Source organism: Felis catus, chromosome F1 (genome assembly GCF_018350175.1).
Source record: "Felis catus isolate Fca126 chromosome F1, F.catus_Fca126_mat1.0, whole genome shotgun sequence".
In the NCBI taxonomy this organism is placed as follows: Eukaryota; Metazoa; Chordata; class Mammalia; order Carnivora; family Felidae; genus Felis; species Felis catus.
Window position 1 is genome coordinate 20,458,332 of NC_058384.1, and position 16,502 is coordinate 20,474,833.

Genomic DNA, 16,502 nt, shown 5'->3' on the forward strand with positions numbered 1-16,502 from the left:
AAACACAATGAGATATTATTTAGCACCCACAAGATTGGCAGAAATTAAGACTGGTAATATCAAGTGTTAGCACAAGTATGGATCAGTAGAAACATACTGTCAATGGAGTATGAATTGATACAGCTTTAAAAAACAATGTGGCATCGTCTTGTAAAGTTGAACACGAATATACCATATATATGTCATATTTATAGCATATGATAGATCTATGTATCCTAGAGAAATTCTTTGTGTACCAGCGGGGAGAAGTAACTGTACCGGAGGGGAGAAGTAACTGGAAAGTCTATCAAATAAAATGAATAAGTAAATTATGATATAGTTATATAGTTACAAATTCTTGAATTTAAGGAATTACAGCTACATTTAACAACCTGAATAACTCTTGGAAACAAAATGGTGAGATACAGCCATCACAGAAGGCTATCTTTTTAAAATTTTAACAGACACCTATAAATTACTTGTGGTGTACCTGTTCGAACTTTACCAATGTTACCATTTGACTTAATCACATGTGCATAAAATAGGATTTTTTTAAAGCTCAGAAATAAGCAAAAGTAGATAATATATCGTGCAGAGCTACAGACATATGTCTTGGGGAAAAGGAATAATCTTAAGTTTTGGAATAGTAGTTCCCTCTGGACGGGAGGCAAGGAGATGACGCAGGGAAGGAACAGTACTGGTGATGCTGTAGTTTGTAACTTGACTGGTCATTCACAATTTATTTATTAACACATTACATGTGTTAGAATATACTTCTTTAAAAGGTAAAGTCATGATTCTCATACAGATACAAAATGAATATATGTCAAGGTTTTATTTAAATCATTAAATTTATAAGGGAATCAGGAAAATTTTGCAACCATTTCAAGGGAGAATTCAAACTACTACACATTCCATGTAGGCACTAAAGAATGCTAAAATGACTTTACAGATAGTTACAAAACTGCTCAACATCCATAGAACATGAGTCTGTTACATTTTACTAGACGTAAGCAACTGGCATTTTTATGGACAAGAATGTGTATTATCACCAGTTTTCAACAACTTACAGAGTTATAAAATAGCTTAAAAAAAAAAAAAAAAAACAGAAGAATACACCGGAGGCAAGACACCTAATAATCTTTTTTGCCTTTTCAAAGTCTGTCACGTGTAAACTTATCTATGTGTCAAAGATTTCATTAAAAAGAGATGAAGGATAAAATAAGTTAAGTGGACTAGTCTGTGTTTCTCTTAAAAGGTTTTGTTAAAGGGAGAGGGGCAGGGTGCTATCCTGAGGAGGGAATCAGATTTGAATGAAGGGTTGCCTCGATTTTGTTTTCTTGAAGAGGAGGTGGAAGTGTATGCATGGGCTCTAGCAAAGGAGCTGACGGGGGGGGGGGGGGGGGGGGGGGGGGGGTGATAGTGGAGAAAACAGCAAACAGCAAAATTTTAAAAGAAGCAGTAGCAATTATATTCAGAGTCACAGTTTAGAACTGGGAAGGAGAAACAGATTCATATTCCTCTGAGATTGAAGGAAAAGGAAAGAAGCTAAGCTAAAGATTCATTTGAAGTCATTAAAAAAAAATTGAGAGTCTAAAGAAAAGGAAGTATTTATGATAGATAGCTTAAAGAATACCATTAAGATTTCCTGAATGGAAAGGAATGATAATAGGATGAATAAAAGGATTGCCACACCAACCTTTTAGGTTAGTTGTTTTTAAGCACCTAGTGTCAAAACACTGCACAAGATTTTCATTTTCCTAGAGTGCAGGATAGAGCAACTGCCTTAAGTGAGTTTATAGTCGTGAACAGATAAGATATAAACCTGAGAGTTCAGATTGTAAAGTCATAAAAATTACCAAGTGAATGGTATTATAGATACCGTATGAATTTATAACAGCATGTAGGAGAGAAATTTGTGTACAGGTATATATACTCCGAGCTCCAGCTCTATTACTAAAAGTTCACATGGCATTAGACACATATCTGTGGCCCTCAGATTCTTCATCTGTAAAATGAGGGGCGAGGCTAGGCAGTTCCTAAATTCCTTTCTTAGAATCTGTGAGAAAACCAAAGAACAGTTGACGCTGACCTGGATATAACAGAGATGAGTCTCAGAAACAGTCAAGGTGAATGAAATGGCGTGAGAAAAAAACACAGGGCTTGTTTGGAAGGCAGCGTGTGATACATCGGTTGTGTTTTTTCTGAGAGTTCATGAATGTGGTATTTTTCTCTTTGAGTATAGTTGTCTTACACACTTTACATTTGTATAATAAACTCTCAGGAAATATTTTTAAATAAGTGACCTTGCATATCCAGAACTGGTAGAACCAAATTATTTTGGAGGTTATGTTATTTTTGTTGGTACAGAGAAACGGGGTCGGGGTTGGGGGAAGAATTAGCTTCAACTTGTAGTCCTATGCACTGTTTCAGAAATTCAACTGCTAATCTTCAAAACAAGACATTTTTACCAGGATGAGGCAGTTTTCAAAGTATTTAATATTCAGGTGATAGTTATCAACTTGAGGCAAGGGAATATAGAACTAATACTAAGTAACTACCCCATGCCATGTACTGTCTAGGCTAACTTAGCTGCTTCAGCCGATCCTTAGAACATAGGCGCTAGTTGTATAGACATAAAAACCGACGTACAGAAGTTAAAATAAGTGTCTCCATATGTACAACTAGTCAGAGGCAGAGACAGTTCAAGAGCTCATCTCCTTTCCACGAGGTTCCAAAAGTGCCGGTTTCTGACTCCAGCCTCAAACTATGAGATGGTACCATAAGGGACATTTACAAAAAACACATATTATTTACGTATCTGACCCCAAATCCATGGAAATCTAGGCCTCAGTCGTCCTGTTTTAACAAGGCTGTGGTATATTAAATAACAACAAATCCTAAATACGGCATGTATATTGAAATACAGTTGTAAAGTAGCTTTTTTTCCCCCTTTTTCATTGTGTCCTACTCTTCCAGGCTACAATTAAGAAAACACTCATTTCTCTCATTTTGTTTCAGGTATCTATTTGTCAGATTTAACATACATTGATTCAGCATACCCATCAACTGGCAGCATTTTAGAAAATGAGCAAAGATCAAATTTGATGAATAACATCCTTCGAATAATTTCTGATTTACAGCAGTCCTGTGAATATGGTACGTTTTTGGGGAATACTACTGCACCATTATGCTGTGATTCTGTTGGTTCACTTACTTGAACCAACCATTTGCCTTCATTAGCCACTTTTCACACAGCAGGGAACATTATCCTAATATAAAGGAGAATAGTGATTGTTTCATTTCACTCTTTAATATTTAGCATCCTGTTTGAGATTTTGCTTTTAAGGAATTGAAATATTTCATATTTAAATTTTTAAGTTTTCTCTTTCACTCTTCCACTACTTTGTAGAAAATGTGCTAACATGATTTATAAAATTATTTTTTATTATCTTCATGTCATTTGATATTCCTCAACTATTATGTAAATATTTCTTATATTTTTCAGTTAGGGAAGGAGCTAAGACCTCTGATCCTAGTAACAATTGACTAGCTTTCTTGAGTTCGATAATGGGTAGATAACCAATTTTTGTTCAAGATGTAGTTTATGGAAACACATATGTAGAAAGAGCTTACACAAACTCAGGTGATGAGCAAAAGGGTGTAGATTTTTTTTTAATGTTTTATAATGTTTGGATGCTTTCAGTTTGATAGGGAATAAAGATAGCCTAGTGGTATGTGTTTTTATAATATTAAAAAACAGTGAGCATACTGTTTAAATTATCTGATTTATTTAAAATAGATTTGTCTTAAAGCTAACTTATATGCATGTATACTTTTAAGAAAACCTCAAAAACTTCCTGAAAGTGTATATGAGGAAGGAAATTTATCCAATACATGGGATTTTGTCAATGGAATTGTTTGGGGAGAAACCAGAGTATGTTTGCTTTTTTTTTTTTTTTAAATCTACATAAACAGCATGCCTTTAGTTTTACATTAAATAAAATTAAATAAAATCTACCTCAGTAATGTCCTTCTAGAGTTCATTTAAATTTTGGTGCCACATGGCCTTAATTTTTGTTTAAGTATCTTTTTCTCAGATTAACTTTTAAAAAATCTGGTTAAGATATACTTTATAAGATAATCTTTTATCACATTTTGCCTAGATATCCCCATGTTGCCTCATGTCCAAAAATATCTGAACTCCGTTCAGTATATAGAAGAACTACAGAAGTTTGTGGAAGATGATAATTACAAGTAGGTTGGATCTTCTAAAGTGGTCTGTTTAACTTTTTCCTGTCTTCTACCCTTTCGTCCCCATGTATTTAAACATCTGGCTTTTATATCGTATCATACAAATGCCTATTCCAGTTGTGTCTTTACAGTAGCAAAGGTACTTATGTTTTTTTTTTTTAATCACTTGATATGATTGAGCCAGTATACAAATACCTCGTCTCTTCTTTTGTTTTAAAGTATTTCACCTTTCTCAAGTTGTTGAGAGCTGATGTTTGATATTTGATAGTTGTGGTTTGGATTTCTTCCTTTCTATATTGAAACGTTGAATCTTTATGGAAATATATCTTTATTTTTTTTTTTTAAGTTTATTTATTTAGAGAGAGAGTGCGTGTGCATGCATGCAAGCAGGGGAGGAGCAGAGAGAGAGGGAAAGAGGGAGAGAGGAAATCCCACGCAGGCTCCGCATTGACAGAGCCTGATGCGGGGCTCAAACTCAGGAACCAGAAGATCATGACCTGAGCTGAAACCAAGAGTCGGACACTTAATTGGCTGAGCCACCCAGGTGCCTGTGGAAAGTTATCTCTTAATAGATTGAAAAACTAATGAAACAGTCTACAAATAGGAAAATTACTCCTTTTTTTAATGGTAATTTTTGACATATCTTTGAATTTGTTTTTAGTTATTTTTGTGGATGGAGAGAATAATTGAACTTTTTTACTTCTGTTTAGAGATATGTGTCCAACACCACACTTACCCTTTTCTCTATTGTAGCAAGTCCTTCACTAAAGATCTTAAAAAAGCACTTTTAAATACCGTCATCTGTTTCCTTCTCGTTAACATCCACAGTACTGCCCAAGGTGGGAAGGATCTTTGAATTATTAACTGTTTTTATTTTCAGTGGTATGCTGCATGTAATCATAACTGCCAGTGTTTTTTGTTTCTTTTTTTTCAAAATATGGGAGGATAAAGAGCTTATTTATTTCCCTTGGGGCTTCTGATATTTCTTACGACTTTCTTTGTTAATTTCAAATAAAAAAATTTTTTGCTTAGCCTTATTATGCCAATTATTCCCAAGCTTTCAAATTACCTTTTGTCTTTCACAAATATTTTTTACACATACTTACTTTATAACTTACCAAGGTGAGAGACTAGGCTATTTTTCAATATTAATGCTTTATATAAAAATTTTCTTACAGTGGTCATCAACTTTCTTGTTGCATAAGTTTCAGCAGTTCTTGAAGAGCAGACTTAGTACCAATAAAAGGCTAAAAATTCTGGAAAATAACTAGAAATAACTTTTCTTTAAAGACTAAATGTATTAAGCTCTAGGTATTATATCTTTAAATATATCTATACTAATGTTTAAAAACCGTTATTGCTGTCTGTTTCCCCATTTGGTAATATTACCGCTTTATATTTCTGTATCAATTTTTATTTTATAACAGATTGTACATAGTAATTCATTTGAAAATATATGAGGTCACTGAACCCGCTTTTCAAGGCTGGAGTTTTTTCATAAATCTGTTGTCCCGCCCTAAGTTGTGAGCTTCTTCAGTCCGATGGTCTGTATATTGTATTGACCACTATTTCTTCTGTGTCACCTCTAGTCACTGACATAGCATAAAACACTCATGTTTTGTCCAGTGAGGTATGGAAGATTATCTTAAAACTCAAAATATGATTAAGTAGTTATTAAAAATTTCTATACCTGGCTCAGACTTACTAGATTTAAAAGAAGTTAAACTATTTTGGGCACCTGGGTGGCTCAGTTGGTTAAGTGTCCGACTCTTGATCTCGGCTCAGGTCATGATGTCACAGTTCGTGAGTTTGAGCCCCCGTCAGGCTCTGCGCTGGCAGCGTGGAGCCTGCTTGGGATTCTGTCTCTCCCTCTCTCTGCCCCTCACCCTCTCATGTTTTCTCTTTCTCTGTCTCTCAAAATAAATAAATAAAAACTTTTTAAAAATACAAATAAAAAATAAAAGAAGTTAAACGATTCAGTAGGGGTGAAGTCTAAGAAATTGTTGCAGTTATAGAGGATGGTGAATTGTTATTGACTGCTGTGAAAATAAAATAATAAAGTGTTTATGTAAGCTGATTTTTACTTTGCTAAAAGGATAAAATAGCCCAATAAGCCACTAAGTAGTGTTAAATCTCTGTAAATTGACATAAGATACCTTCATTTTTGTAGGAAAGCTGATGCTATTGTACTGATTTTTGTTTTCATGAGTAGCTAGAACCAGAAGAGCCTTCTGATTATATTCATTTTAATAAATATTTACTAAGCTTTTGCCACAGGTGAGTTATTACGCTAGTTGCTAGGATTATAAAAACAAAATCTTATTCTTGCCCTTAAGAAATGCAGTCTAATACAAAACACATCCACAAAACAGATGACTACAAACCACGTCAAACATCACCGTAATAGAGATATGCCCAGGGTGCTGTGGGAATGCAGACATGGGGGGAGACCTAACTCAGCCTTTGAGTGGGAAAAATGAGGAAAAAGGAAACGTGAACAGCTTCAGGAGACGGTTGTCACCTGAGGCTTAATCTTAACAGGGGAGTGGGAGATGTCTCCACATAAAGAGTGAAGAAAGGTGTTCCAGGGGATGGACTGACCAAAGGAATAGAGAGGGAAACTGTTTTTGCTTGGGGGAACAAGTCCCTTGGTGTTGTGTTGTTGGCCTCATATGGGAGACTGAAGAAGATAATTTTTAAAGATGCAGTTCTGATGCATGAAGCTACTAATTCAGTGTACTGAAAAACAGCATTTTAAGATAAGAGCTATTAAAATAATCAGAAAAAAATGGTTTTTATGTTGAAAGAGATTTAAATAAAAATGACACCTTGTTTATCCAAAAACCTCTGTTTTTGGCATCTTCATCTATATAGGCAACCAGTATAGATAATACAAATTACGTGCATGTTTTGTTTGTTTGTTTGTTTGTTGGGGTTGTTTTTGTTTTGGTGTGTAAAAAGTGATTTTATCGAAGCACAGGGACAGGCCCCTTGGGCAGAAAGGGCTGCCACATGCATGTTTTTTAATCAGCATGAAAATCTTTCAAAGTTACTTCATTTTAATACTGAACATATCTATTCTCAGCGAACTAGCAGCACTATTACTGGATGGTGTTTTGATGATGACACAGGCAACTGACACTCTAACCTCACTGCGTGCTTCAAGATGCTTTTTATAGTGCTGAGAGCAATGTGATTCACCCATGGCTTCCTTTCTGTTCCTCTCTTTTGCAGTTCTTTATTAAGAAATTGTAGTTATTTTGTTTACTTCTGTGTCCCCCACCTACTAAACTGTAAGCTTCAGAAGGGCAGGGACACCATGTCTGCCCTTAGTCTCTCTTACATTCAGTGCAAAGAGCACAGTGCCCAACACAAAACAGGTGTTTAATAACTGTTTATCAAATGAATGAATTCACGGGGCGCCTGGGTGGCTCAGTTGGTTAAGCGTCCGACTTCGGCTCAGGTCATGATCTCGCGGTCCGTGAGTTTGAGCCCCGCCTCAGGCTCTGTGCTGACAGCTCAGAGCCTGGAGCCTGTTTGAGATTCTGTGTCTCCCTCTCTCTCTGACCCTCCCCCGTTCATGCTCTGTCTCTCTCTGTCTCAAAAATAAATAAATGTTAAAAAAAAAAAAAAGAATGAATTCAGTACACTCCGTAGCCCAAATAATTAAACTGCTGTGTAAAAAGAAAAAGAGCAGAGAGTTCTGATTAACTGTACATCTATTCAGTGCTGTATTTTACGCTGTCAAACAATTAGAATATAATCATGTATAATTCCCTTGTTAGGTAATCAAGTAAATCAGCTAAGAACCTATAATAGATTTATCATGATGAATATCACTTGTATTCTACAATTTCATTAAAAAAAACAACTCCAGTGGGTAGAATGCTTTTTAAAAATATTAATATTTAGACAAATATTTAGTAATAATAGGCTTTGTGGACTATACCAAAGTGTTTTCTACAACTGCTTTATTATTCTATTTCCTGAAAGTTTCCATAGATAGGAGTCCTAATCTCTTATTGCTGTGGAACTCAAAACTGGATATATTAACCTAAATGAAACTTAAGTACCAGGTAATAAACTTTGAGTTAGGACAGGGATATACTAGGAATTTTGCAGACAACCTTTTTATTATTGAAGATTTTTTAAGAAGTTGAATTGGTTTTGGGGGGTGTTTTGCAAATGTTCAGTTCTAGAGAAGCCATTAACCCATCCAGCAAAGATTCTAGAAGTATTTGCATGATACATTTAGTAACATACATGAAAATTCCTGAATTGAAGTGTCAGGTATCAATATAACCTCAAGTTCTATCACTTTGTAGTCATTCATCAAAAATCTTTAAATACATTGAACCATTTGGCAATATTGGGGTACTTTGGAAAGATTTTTCTGTTTTTAATTATAACTTGTTAATGTTTTTCCCCTCCCTAATATTTCCTAGAATAACCGTAAGATCAGCTTTTGTATGAAGATGATAAGAAATTTACTACTGAAGATTGCTCTTGAAGAAAAATATATAGTTGAGATTATTTTATAAAAATGCTTAATTTTTTGTGAGCAAATACATAATCTTAACGTTATTTTGTCAAATGTTAATATTTTATGTGTTTTGTTTCTTTTTAAAATGCAGGCTTTCATTAAAGATAGAACCAGGGACCAGCACACCACGTTCTGCTGCTTCCAGAGAAGATTTAGTAGGTTGGTGCATAGTTTTCTCTGATGACTGAATAAGAAATCAGATAACCTAATAAGAAAGAATGTGCTTCAAAGTAAATATACTTAGCACATTTTATAATAGACACAAAAGTTGATTTTTGATATTAAAATATATCACTTTTTTGTTTGGGTTTTTTCTGTTTTTTATTTAAAAAGTTGTTACTTGAGGGGTGCCTGGGTGGCTCAGTTGGTTGCGTGTCCGACTTTGGCTCAGGTCATGATCTCATGGTTTGTGGGCTCAAGCCCTGCATCAGGCTCTGTGGTGAGACCTCAGAGTCTGGAGCCTGCTTCGGATTCTGTGTCTCCCTCTCTCTGCCCCTCCCCTGCTAGTGCTCTGTCTCTCTCTCTCTCTCTCTCTCAAAAATAAATAAACATTAAAAAAAAATTTTTTTTTAAGTTGTTACTTGGAATTTGTAGTAATGTACAAACAAGCCAACTAATCAAGAAAAATAGATAACAAATAAAAAAACAGATAAGTATTTATGAATATCTCTTCTTTTTATTATTAAGAATACACTGTCCTAGGCAATGAAGGTTGATTACATTAGGCATTTCTGGGGTCTGAGTGGAAAATTTTACTAATTTGAATAATTATAGAGGTCAGTTTTAGTGACTTGACTTTTTAGAAATTTCACTTTAATACTGGGCTACATACTGAAAATACTAAAAAAAATAGTCACAGTTCCTTAATTTACTTGTCACATTTAATGGGGATAATATATGTATACCACAGATAATTAAAAATGAAAAATTGGAGATAATTGGCTATTATTTAAGAAATTATTAATAAGCACCTTTTTGTAATTTCAAAGGCAGACTTTGGCCCTAAGCTTCATAATACTGCATCCCCTCAAAGTATTTGGAGGCTGATCTAATAAGATGTGGAGGAAGCAAGGAGACAAGCCATGACAATATCTAGGAGAGGCTTACAAGCAGAGGAAAACATGGCAGTTTAATCTCTTAAATTTGCTTTTGTTTTTATTGTTAAAGTGATATTTCACAAATCTGTGTACTTTTCAAGTTCTATTTTTTTAAATTCCCATAAGCCTGGCGATGTTAATATAGATTAAAATTCCAACTTGAATGCTTGACCTGCCCTGCCCTACACTCTCTTTCTCTAAGAGAAAACTGAAACTAAGAGAAAGAAGCAGTGTGTAAACTGAAATGAGCACTGAGCTACAGGACTCAGAGAGCTGAGTGATTGATTAGTTCAGGCTTTATGTGCAACGTGATATCCTGAGCCTGTCTCTTCTAATTCTTCTTCCTCTGTAAGTGGGGAAAAATGCTTCTACTGCCTGCTTAATGCAATAAAATAGATAGGAAGTAACAGATTTGATATGTTTTGGATTTTGTGTTTTAAGCAGAAAGTATATATTTTAATGTTCAGTCATTTAAATAGAATTAGCAATATTATTTTATTTAAACCACATTTTAAATTTTCTATCAAGGGATTAAAAAGAAAACACTCTTTTGAAACCATTTGAAAATTTCTCTCTCTCTCTCTCTCTCTCCCTCTCTCTGTCTGTCACACACACACACACACACACACACACACACACACACACACACACACACACACACACACACACACACTTAATTCTTAGGTCCCGAAGTAGGAGCATCTCCACAAAGTGGAAGAAAAAGCGTGGCCGCTGAAGGAGCCTTGCTACCGCAGACGCCACCATCCCCTCGGAACCTGATTCCCCACGGACATAGGAAGTGCCATAGCTTGGGTTACAAGTCAGCATCTTTAACTTTATCTTTTCAGATTTTTGAATTGTTTCTAGTTGGATTTATTTTCTGGATATTTTATCAGTTAAAATAGTGTCCTGCGTAGTTTTATTTGTATAACAATAGTTTTTTTCTGATTCAGTAAAATATCTTGTTTGCTTAAAAGCATTTAGTTCTTCCTTAATTTGGAAATAAGCTTTTCCCAACAGTGCCTTTACATTTGGGGGAGATAAATGAACTATATTACAGAGCATCATCGTAAATAATATCAGGAAAGCAATATACCATTTTCCTTTTAAATTATCATCTTTGTATCATGACAGTCATTGTTTGTCTTAATCAAAATAAGTCGCCATAAATTAAGGTTTATAAAAATTACTCCTTTTATTCCTAAACATAAAAGGAAACTGGTTTTTTGTTTAACATCATTAACTTTGCAAGACTTTTCTCAAAATGGGGCCCATAGTTCACCTTTGCCATGATTTTTGTGAAAATTTAATAGTTATTTTCCAAAAGCAAATGTAAATAAACAATTTTTTAATGGACCTGAGACTTAAGGTGAAATTAAGGTATTGTCTGTTATATAGATAGATAAAGGCCTGGCCTGGTTTCCTAAAATATTTTCCCTAAACTGCTGGTTTGAGGCTTTCATGGTGAAATCTGTGTGTTCATTAGTATGAGAGTTCAGAAGTCAGGTCAGGATAGCAGGTAAGTCTTCTGTGTCCTGACTCTTTATATTTTTTGAACTACCAACAGTAACAAAAGATATGAAAAATATTTCTCTTTGTTTCCAGTTTCATTCATAAAATGAACACAGCAGAGTTTAAGAGTGCAACGTTCCCAAATGCAGGGCCAAGACATCTATTAGATGATAGCGTCATGGAGCCCCATGCACCATCTCGAGGCCACGCTGAAAGTTCTACTCTTTCTAGTGGAATATCAATAGGTGAGAAATACTTCTCTGGGAGGATTCCAAATTATGTACAATGAGACTTTTAATCAAACTCAGCTGGAAAAAAAGAGTCATTAATCCTATTATACTTAGAGAAAAATTGATAAAAGCAAAGTTAACAATTAGATATAGGATCATATTACTAGTAGCTTCCGAAGTTAATAATTCATGGTGTTTTTAAAAGTGCTTGATGGTTTTGACTCCAAAAGGGGAAGCATTTGAGAAATGGTGGGAAAAGAAGGTAGACTGGTTGAATTGGTTACTTCATGCAGTTTGTAGGAATGAGGAAAGAGAGGCAGTGTTGGTGTACTCCCTGTCTTTTGGATTAAGCAGCTAGTTAGATAGTGGCACTGTTGCCATAGTAGAGAAGACCAGAAGAACAGTCATTTGTAGGTGGTGAAGTATTTGTGAAGGAAGACTGGGTTTGGGAAATTGGGAATTCTGTTTTAGACATGTTTGGTCCACATGGAGTTGTCAGGTAGGTAACTGAATATATGACTTGAGCTCAGTGGGTAAAATTAGGTCTGTAGATACAAGTATAGGAGTTAGCATATTTATAGTATTTCAGGCCACGGGACTGGTTGAGTTCACCAAGGGAGAGAGTGTAAATAAATAAGACATACTAATGTTTAGAGGTCTGATTTTTTTTTTTTTTTTTAAAGATGGGCCATCAGAGGAAATATGAAGGAGGGACCAGTGAAGTAGGAATAAAAATCAGGGTGTGGGATCAGAAAAGCCCAATAGACAAGTATCTTCAGGAGGAAGGAAGTATCACTATCAAATGCAAGAAAAAGAAAACATAAGAATGGGAATTGATGAGTGCATTTGGCAAGATAGAAGTCATTGGTGACCTTCATAAGAGTTGCTTCATAGAATAATGTGGGTGGAGTCCTGATTGGAGTAGCCTGGAAAATGAGAGGTGAAGAAATACAGGTAGTTACCGTGAAGGGGACTGGAAAATCAGGACCATGCTGGAAAGGGAGATGAGGAATTTGTTTTTACTTCCTAAACTTATTTATTTTCTGAATCTTTTAGATGAGCGTTATTTCTTTTGATAATTAGAAAAATCTTCATAAATACTGATTTATTTTTTTAAAGGAGAAAAATGTCTTCCTCTCTGATTAAGTACCAGGTTGGTCAAGGGCTATGCCAATTGTTAATAGGATCATCTTAGTATTGATGAACAGTCAATAGAAAGAAATCCAAGGAGTTCATTTTCTTAAACATACTGACTTCCTTAACCTTTGAGAGTTCCAAACCTTGTAAACAAAATTGATTTAGAGCTTTCTGGCACCATTCAGTTTTTTAATTCCAAAGTTCCCCCTTTGACAAATGCAAATGACTAAATAGTGACAAAATTCACAAAATACAAGACCGATTAGCCACCTGAAGTACCTCTTTGTTGATACTGTAAGTCGTCTATATGCATGTATCAACCTCAATCTGAAAAATAATACAGAGAATAATTTTGCAAAAGAGAAAGGAAGAACTTTTTTCCCGTTAAAAATTTGTTACACTATGGAATCTGGCATTCCACTTAAATGAAAAAATAATAATTTTTTAAATTACAGCTCTCAAGTATACATATTATTTCACTTTTCCCCCTCATAAGTTTTATAATGAAAATTCTTTAGTTTATTTGTGGCTTTTACTTTCTATAGCTGTTCTTTTTGTTACCACAGGACAATTATTTATCTGGTTATTTTATTCAGTTACAGTTAGTGTCTCAGTTTATAGGCCTTTCTTTTAGAACAGGAAGAGACTATTTTAATTTTTGCCTTTGTGTTTATTTTTTATTAATTCTAAGGCTGTTAAGAGGATAAGCAATAAAGATTGTTACATCCTTGTTTGTAAATTAAGAATGTTAGACATAGTACCTTGCAAGGTTTTTGTTTTAAAACTGTATATTCTGGAAAGAAAGTAAATCTGTAACCCTAGATGGTAGATGTTACACACACACACACACACACACACACACACACACACACATACATACACACACAATTTATAATTACAAAAGGGTTTTTTCCTTAGCTGTAACTTTAACATATAATATCAATCTGTACCGTAGAGGTTTTGAGAAAGTACTGCAGAGAAATTCACCAGTGCTTGGGACAGTGGCCTCTGTGGTCCAGATATCTTAGATAACCTGAAGTGATCTTGCCTAGCCAAGAGAAGCATATCCACTGTGGACTGGAAAAACATATTTTCTACAAATAAGTCATACTAATTATGATTCAATTTTCAGTCTTTGCCACATAATGTTACAAATCAAAAGATGATCTAGAATACCCTACCGCCACTAACAGGACACTTGCATTTTCTCATCTGACCCACACAACCAGAAAATTATTTCAGTGCATATTAACTAAGCTCTTCCGAGGAGAGTATATAGCTAGGGCCACTCTAAATACATAGACGAGGTATTAATCCATCACATATAATGCATACCTTTTAGCATTGAAGTTTGAGTCTGTCATGGAACACTGGTATGAAAGTCTGATGGACAGTTTAACTTGATACATACGGGATACATTAATCATCAATTTTATTGAGAGCCAGAATTATCTTTAAAATAACTTTTAAATCAGTGTAAGCGGTTTTTGACTCTCCAGATTTATTCTTCTCAGTTTTTTTCTTTAGCTAATTTAAAACTTTGTATGTTAGCTGCTATTCTGGCCAAAGAGAAAGTTTTTACATTGTTACGGCACCATTGTTATTTCTTTCTTTCTAATTTAGGGATTCCATCCTCTTCTACCTTGCCTCTAAAGGCAGAAGTTGAATTTCATTAAACTTCTTTTTTTTAATGTTTATTTATTTTTGAGAAAGAGAGAAAGAAAGAGAGGAATTTCATTAAGCTTCTTATCCTTAAGGCAATAATGGGTTTTTAAAGGAATACAAAGAGAAGGAAGTATATCGCAAACCTCTTAAGAATTTCACAATTATATTCGTCTTAAATTATGACAAAATTTTGAAATTTTGAAAAGTTTTATGCTTATGTACATTCTCTGATGGTAGATAATTGTTTATAAACATAATGCATTTGAGCTATAAGTAGACCTGCAAAAGTGTTTTATGCTGTTTGTTATTTTTGGTGGTCTTGTTAACTATATTCCAGTATATTGCAGAATAAGCCTCGCAGCAGTAACACAAGAATGAAGAATTAATTTGTGGATGTTCACCCACAGATAACATGATTTATCATTTTATAAGTACAATTAGAAAATTTATTTTTAAAATACAAAACTTAAACTAATTCTGATGTTTAAAATTAGAATAACTTTTGATTTTAGGTAGTAGTGATGGTTCTGAACTAAGTGAAGAGACCTCATGGCCTGCTTTTGAGAGGTAAGAAAAATTGTCCATTTGAACTGCTTTGAGCTGAGTTGGTCTTTCTTAAAAGATCATAAACATTTTAACAGATAAAATTTGTTACGTATCTGGAAGGGACTATTTATAAGCTTACAACTGGTGGCAGAAATTAGTTGATATGTAAGTCTGGAATTGAGTCTTAGCTCATAAATATATGTTTATTTGGTGCCTTGACACGTGGATTTGAATTTTAGTACCTTTAAAACAGTAATAACCGATCATACTCACCTTACCTACTTACGTGTTTGAAGTAAAATTATTGCCTTAAATTCTGGTTCATTTCAGTAGTTTTAAGGCATTTAATAGAATGGTCTACTTCATTCTCTGCTACCTTGTCAGGGGCAAAAGGACTTAGTAAATTTTAAATTATACTATAAGTAAAGCAGCTTAGAGTTTGAGTTTAAATTGTCAGCAACTCAGAGTTTACATACAGCACACAGATTTATGCTGAAATGCTCTAAGTCACGCTCCGTTCTCCTTTCTTTAGGGCTTTAAGTAGTGGAAGTTGTGCTCTTCCTGCAGCAAATCCCATGCTGTATTGATCTGCCAGTATAAGATCTCCTTAAAAATGTAGCCAAACAGCGCAAATAATTTATTTACTAAATATCCATTAGGACTCTTATATTGTCTTTGACCATTTCAGTTCTTCCATTTTCGGATTTATAAGATGGTTGACTCTTGCCAAAATAATTGCCCCCTTTTGTATGTAAACTGGACATCCTAAGTTTCTAAGCAGCAGAGTGTAGTTGAGATTGAATTTAGAGTATGGAGTTGAAAATAGTTACCTAACGCCCTATCAGTCACTTCTTAATAGAAAGTAATTTTATTAACTGTACATTTGAAATTAAACTATATTGGAACTGGAAAATTATATTCTTGTTCTTGATGAAACTTCGTAACGATTTCTCTCCATTATGTGATTAACATGCTGTTTGTAAACCCAACATTTCAAAGTACTTTTAAGCCTTTCTACTCTACTTGCCAGTGTTATCAACTCTTACTCTTTGCTTTGGGGGGATCTTACCTTGTTTTTGCATACTATTTCTCTTCCAGCTTTTACATTCAGTCTCTTTATTAAGGTTTGCGTGAAACGAGAAAAACATGAGAGTTGCCTCTGGCATGCCGTCGGTACAAGTCATTTTAGTTCTTTCCCTCTAGGAAGAGCATCATATGTTGGTTATAGAGTATACTGTAATCTTTAGATAAAAAATATTAATGGAAAAAATGTTTGTCAGTTTGAATGAGTTATAAGTGAGTGAGTAACCAGGACAGTGTCGTGTTCAGTAATCTGTCCGTCCTCGTCCCAGCAGGTTACTTCTGAAGACCGTATGTAACGATGTTACCTTCACATCTCAAAACAGTATATTTCTTTTACGACACATGTTTTGCTTTGCAGACATTTTCAGCTAAAAAAAAAATCTGTCTTTGCGCCAAGTTTAAATCTGTGGCTCTTGGAACATTTTGAGAGCAAATTAATGCTTCTCAGCAAGATTC

General features: G+C 34.5%; 1 protein-coding gene across 7 annotated transcripts in view; it reads left to right on the forward strand.

The window, feature by feature from the left end:
- The window catches only part of RALGPS2 (Ral GEF with PH domain and SH3 binding motif 2), a 168,698-nt gene that overhangs the window by 124,453 nt on the left and 27,743 nt on the right, over positions 1-16,502 (forward strand). For 6 of the 7 annotated variants that reach the window (XM_023247647.2, XM_023247649.2, XM_023247645.2 and 3 more), the window contains 6 exons: positions 3,001-3,138; positions 4,146-4,236; positions 8,868-8,935; positions 10,558-10,693; positions 11,479-11,630; positions 14,930-14,984. In XM_023247647.2, coding sequence (XP_023103415.1) covers positions 3,001-3,138; positions 4,146-4,236; positions 8,868-8,935; positions 10,558-10,693; positions 11,479-11,630; positions 14,930-14,984 — 640 coding nt within the window. Of the gene's footprint in view, positions 1-3,000; positions 3,139-4,145; positions 4,237-8,867; positions 8,936-10,557; positions 10,694-11,478; positions 11,631-14,929; positions 14,985-16,502 lie in introns of those variants that run through there. The other variant, XM_023247650.2, reaches the window with a different exon arrangement.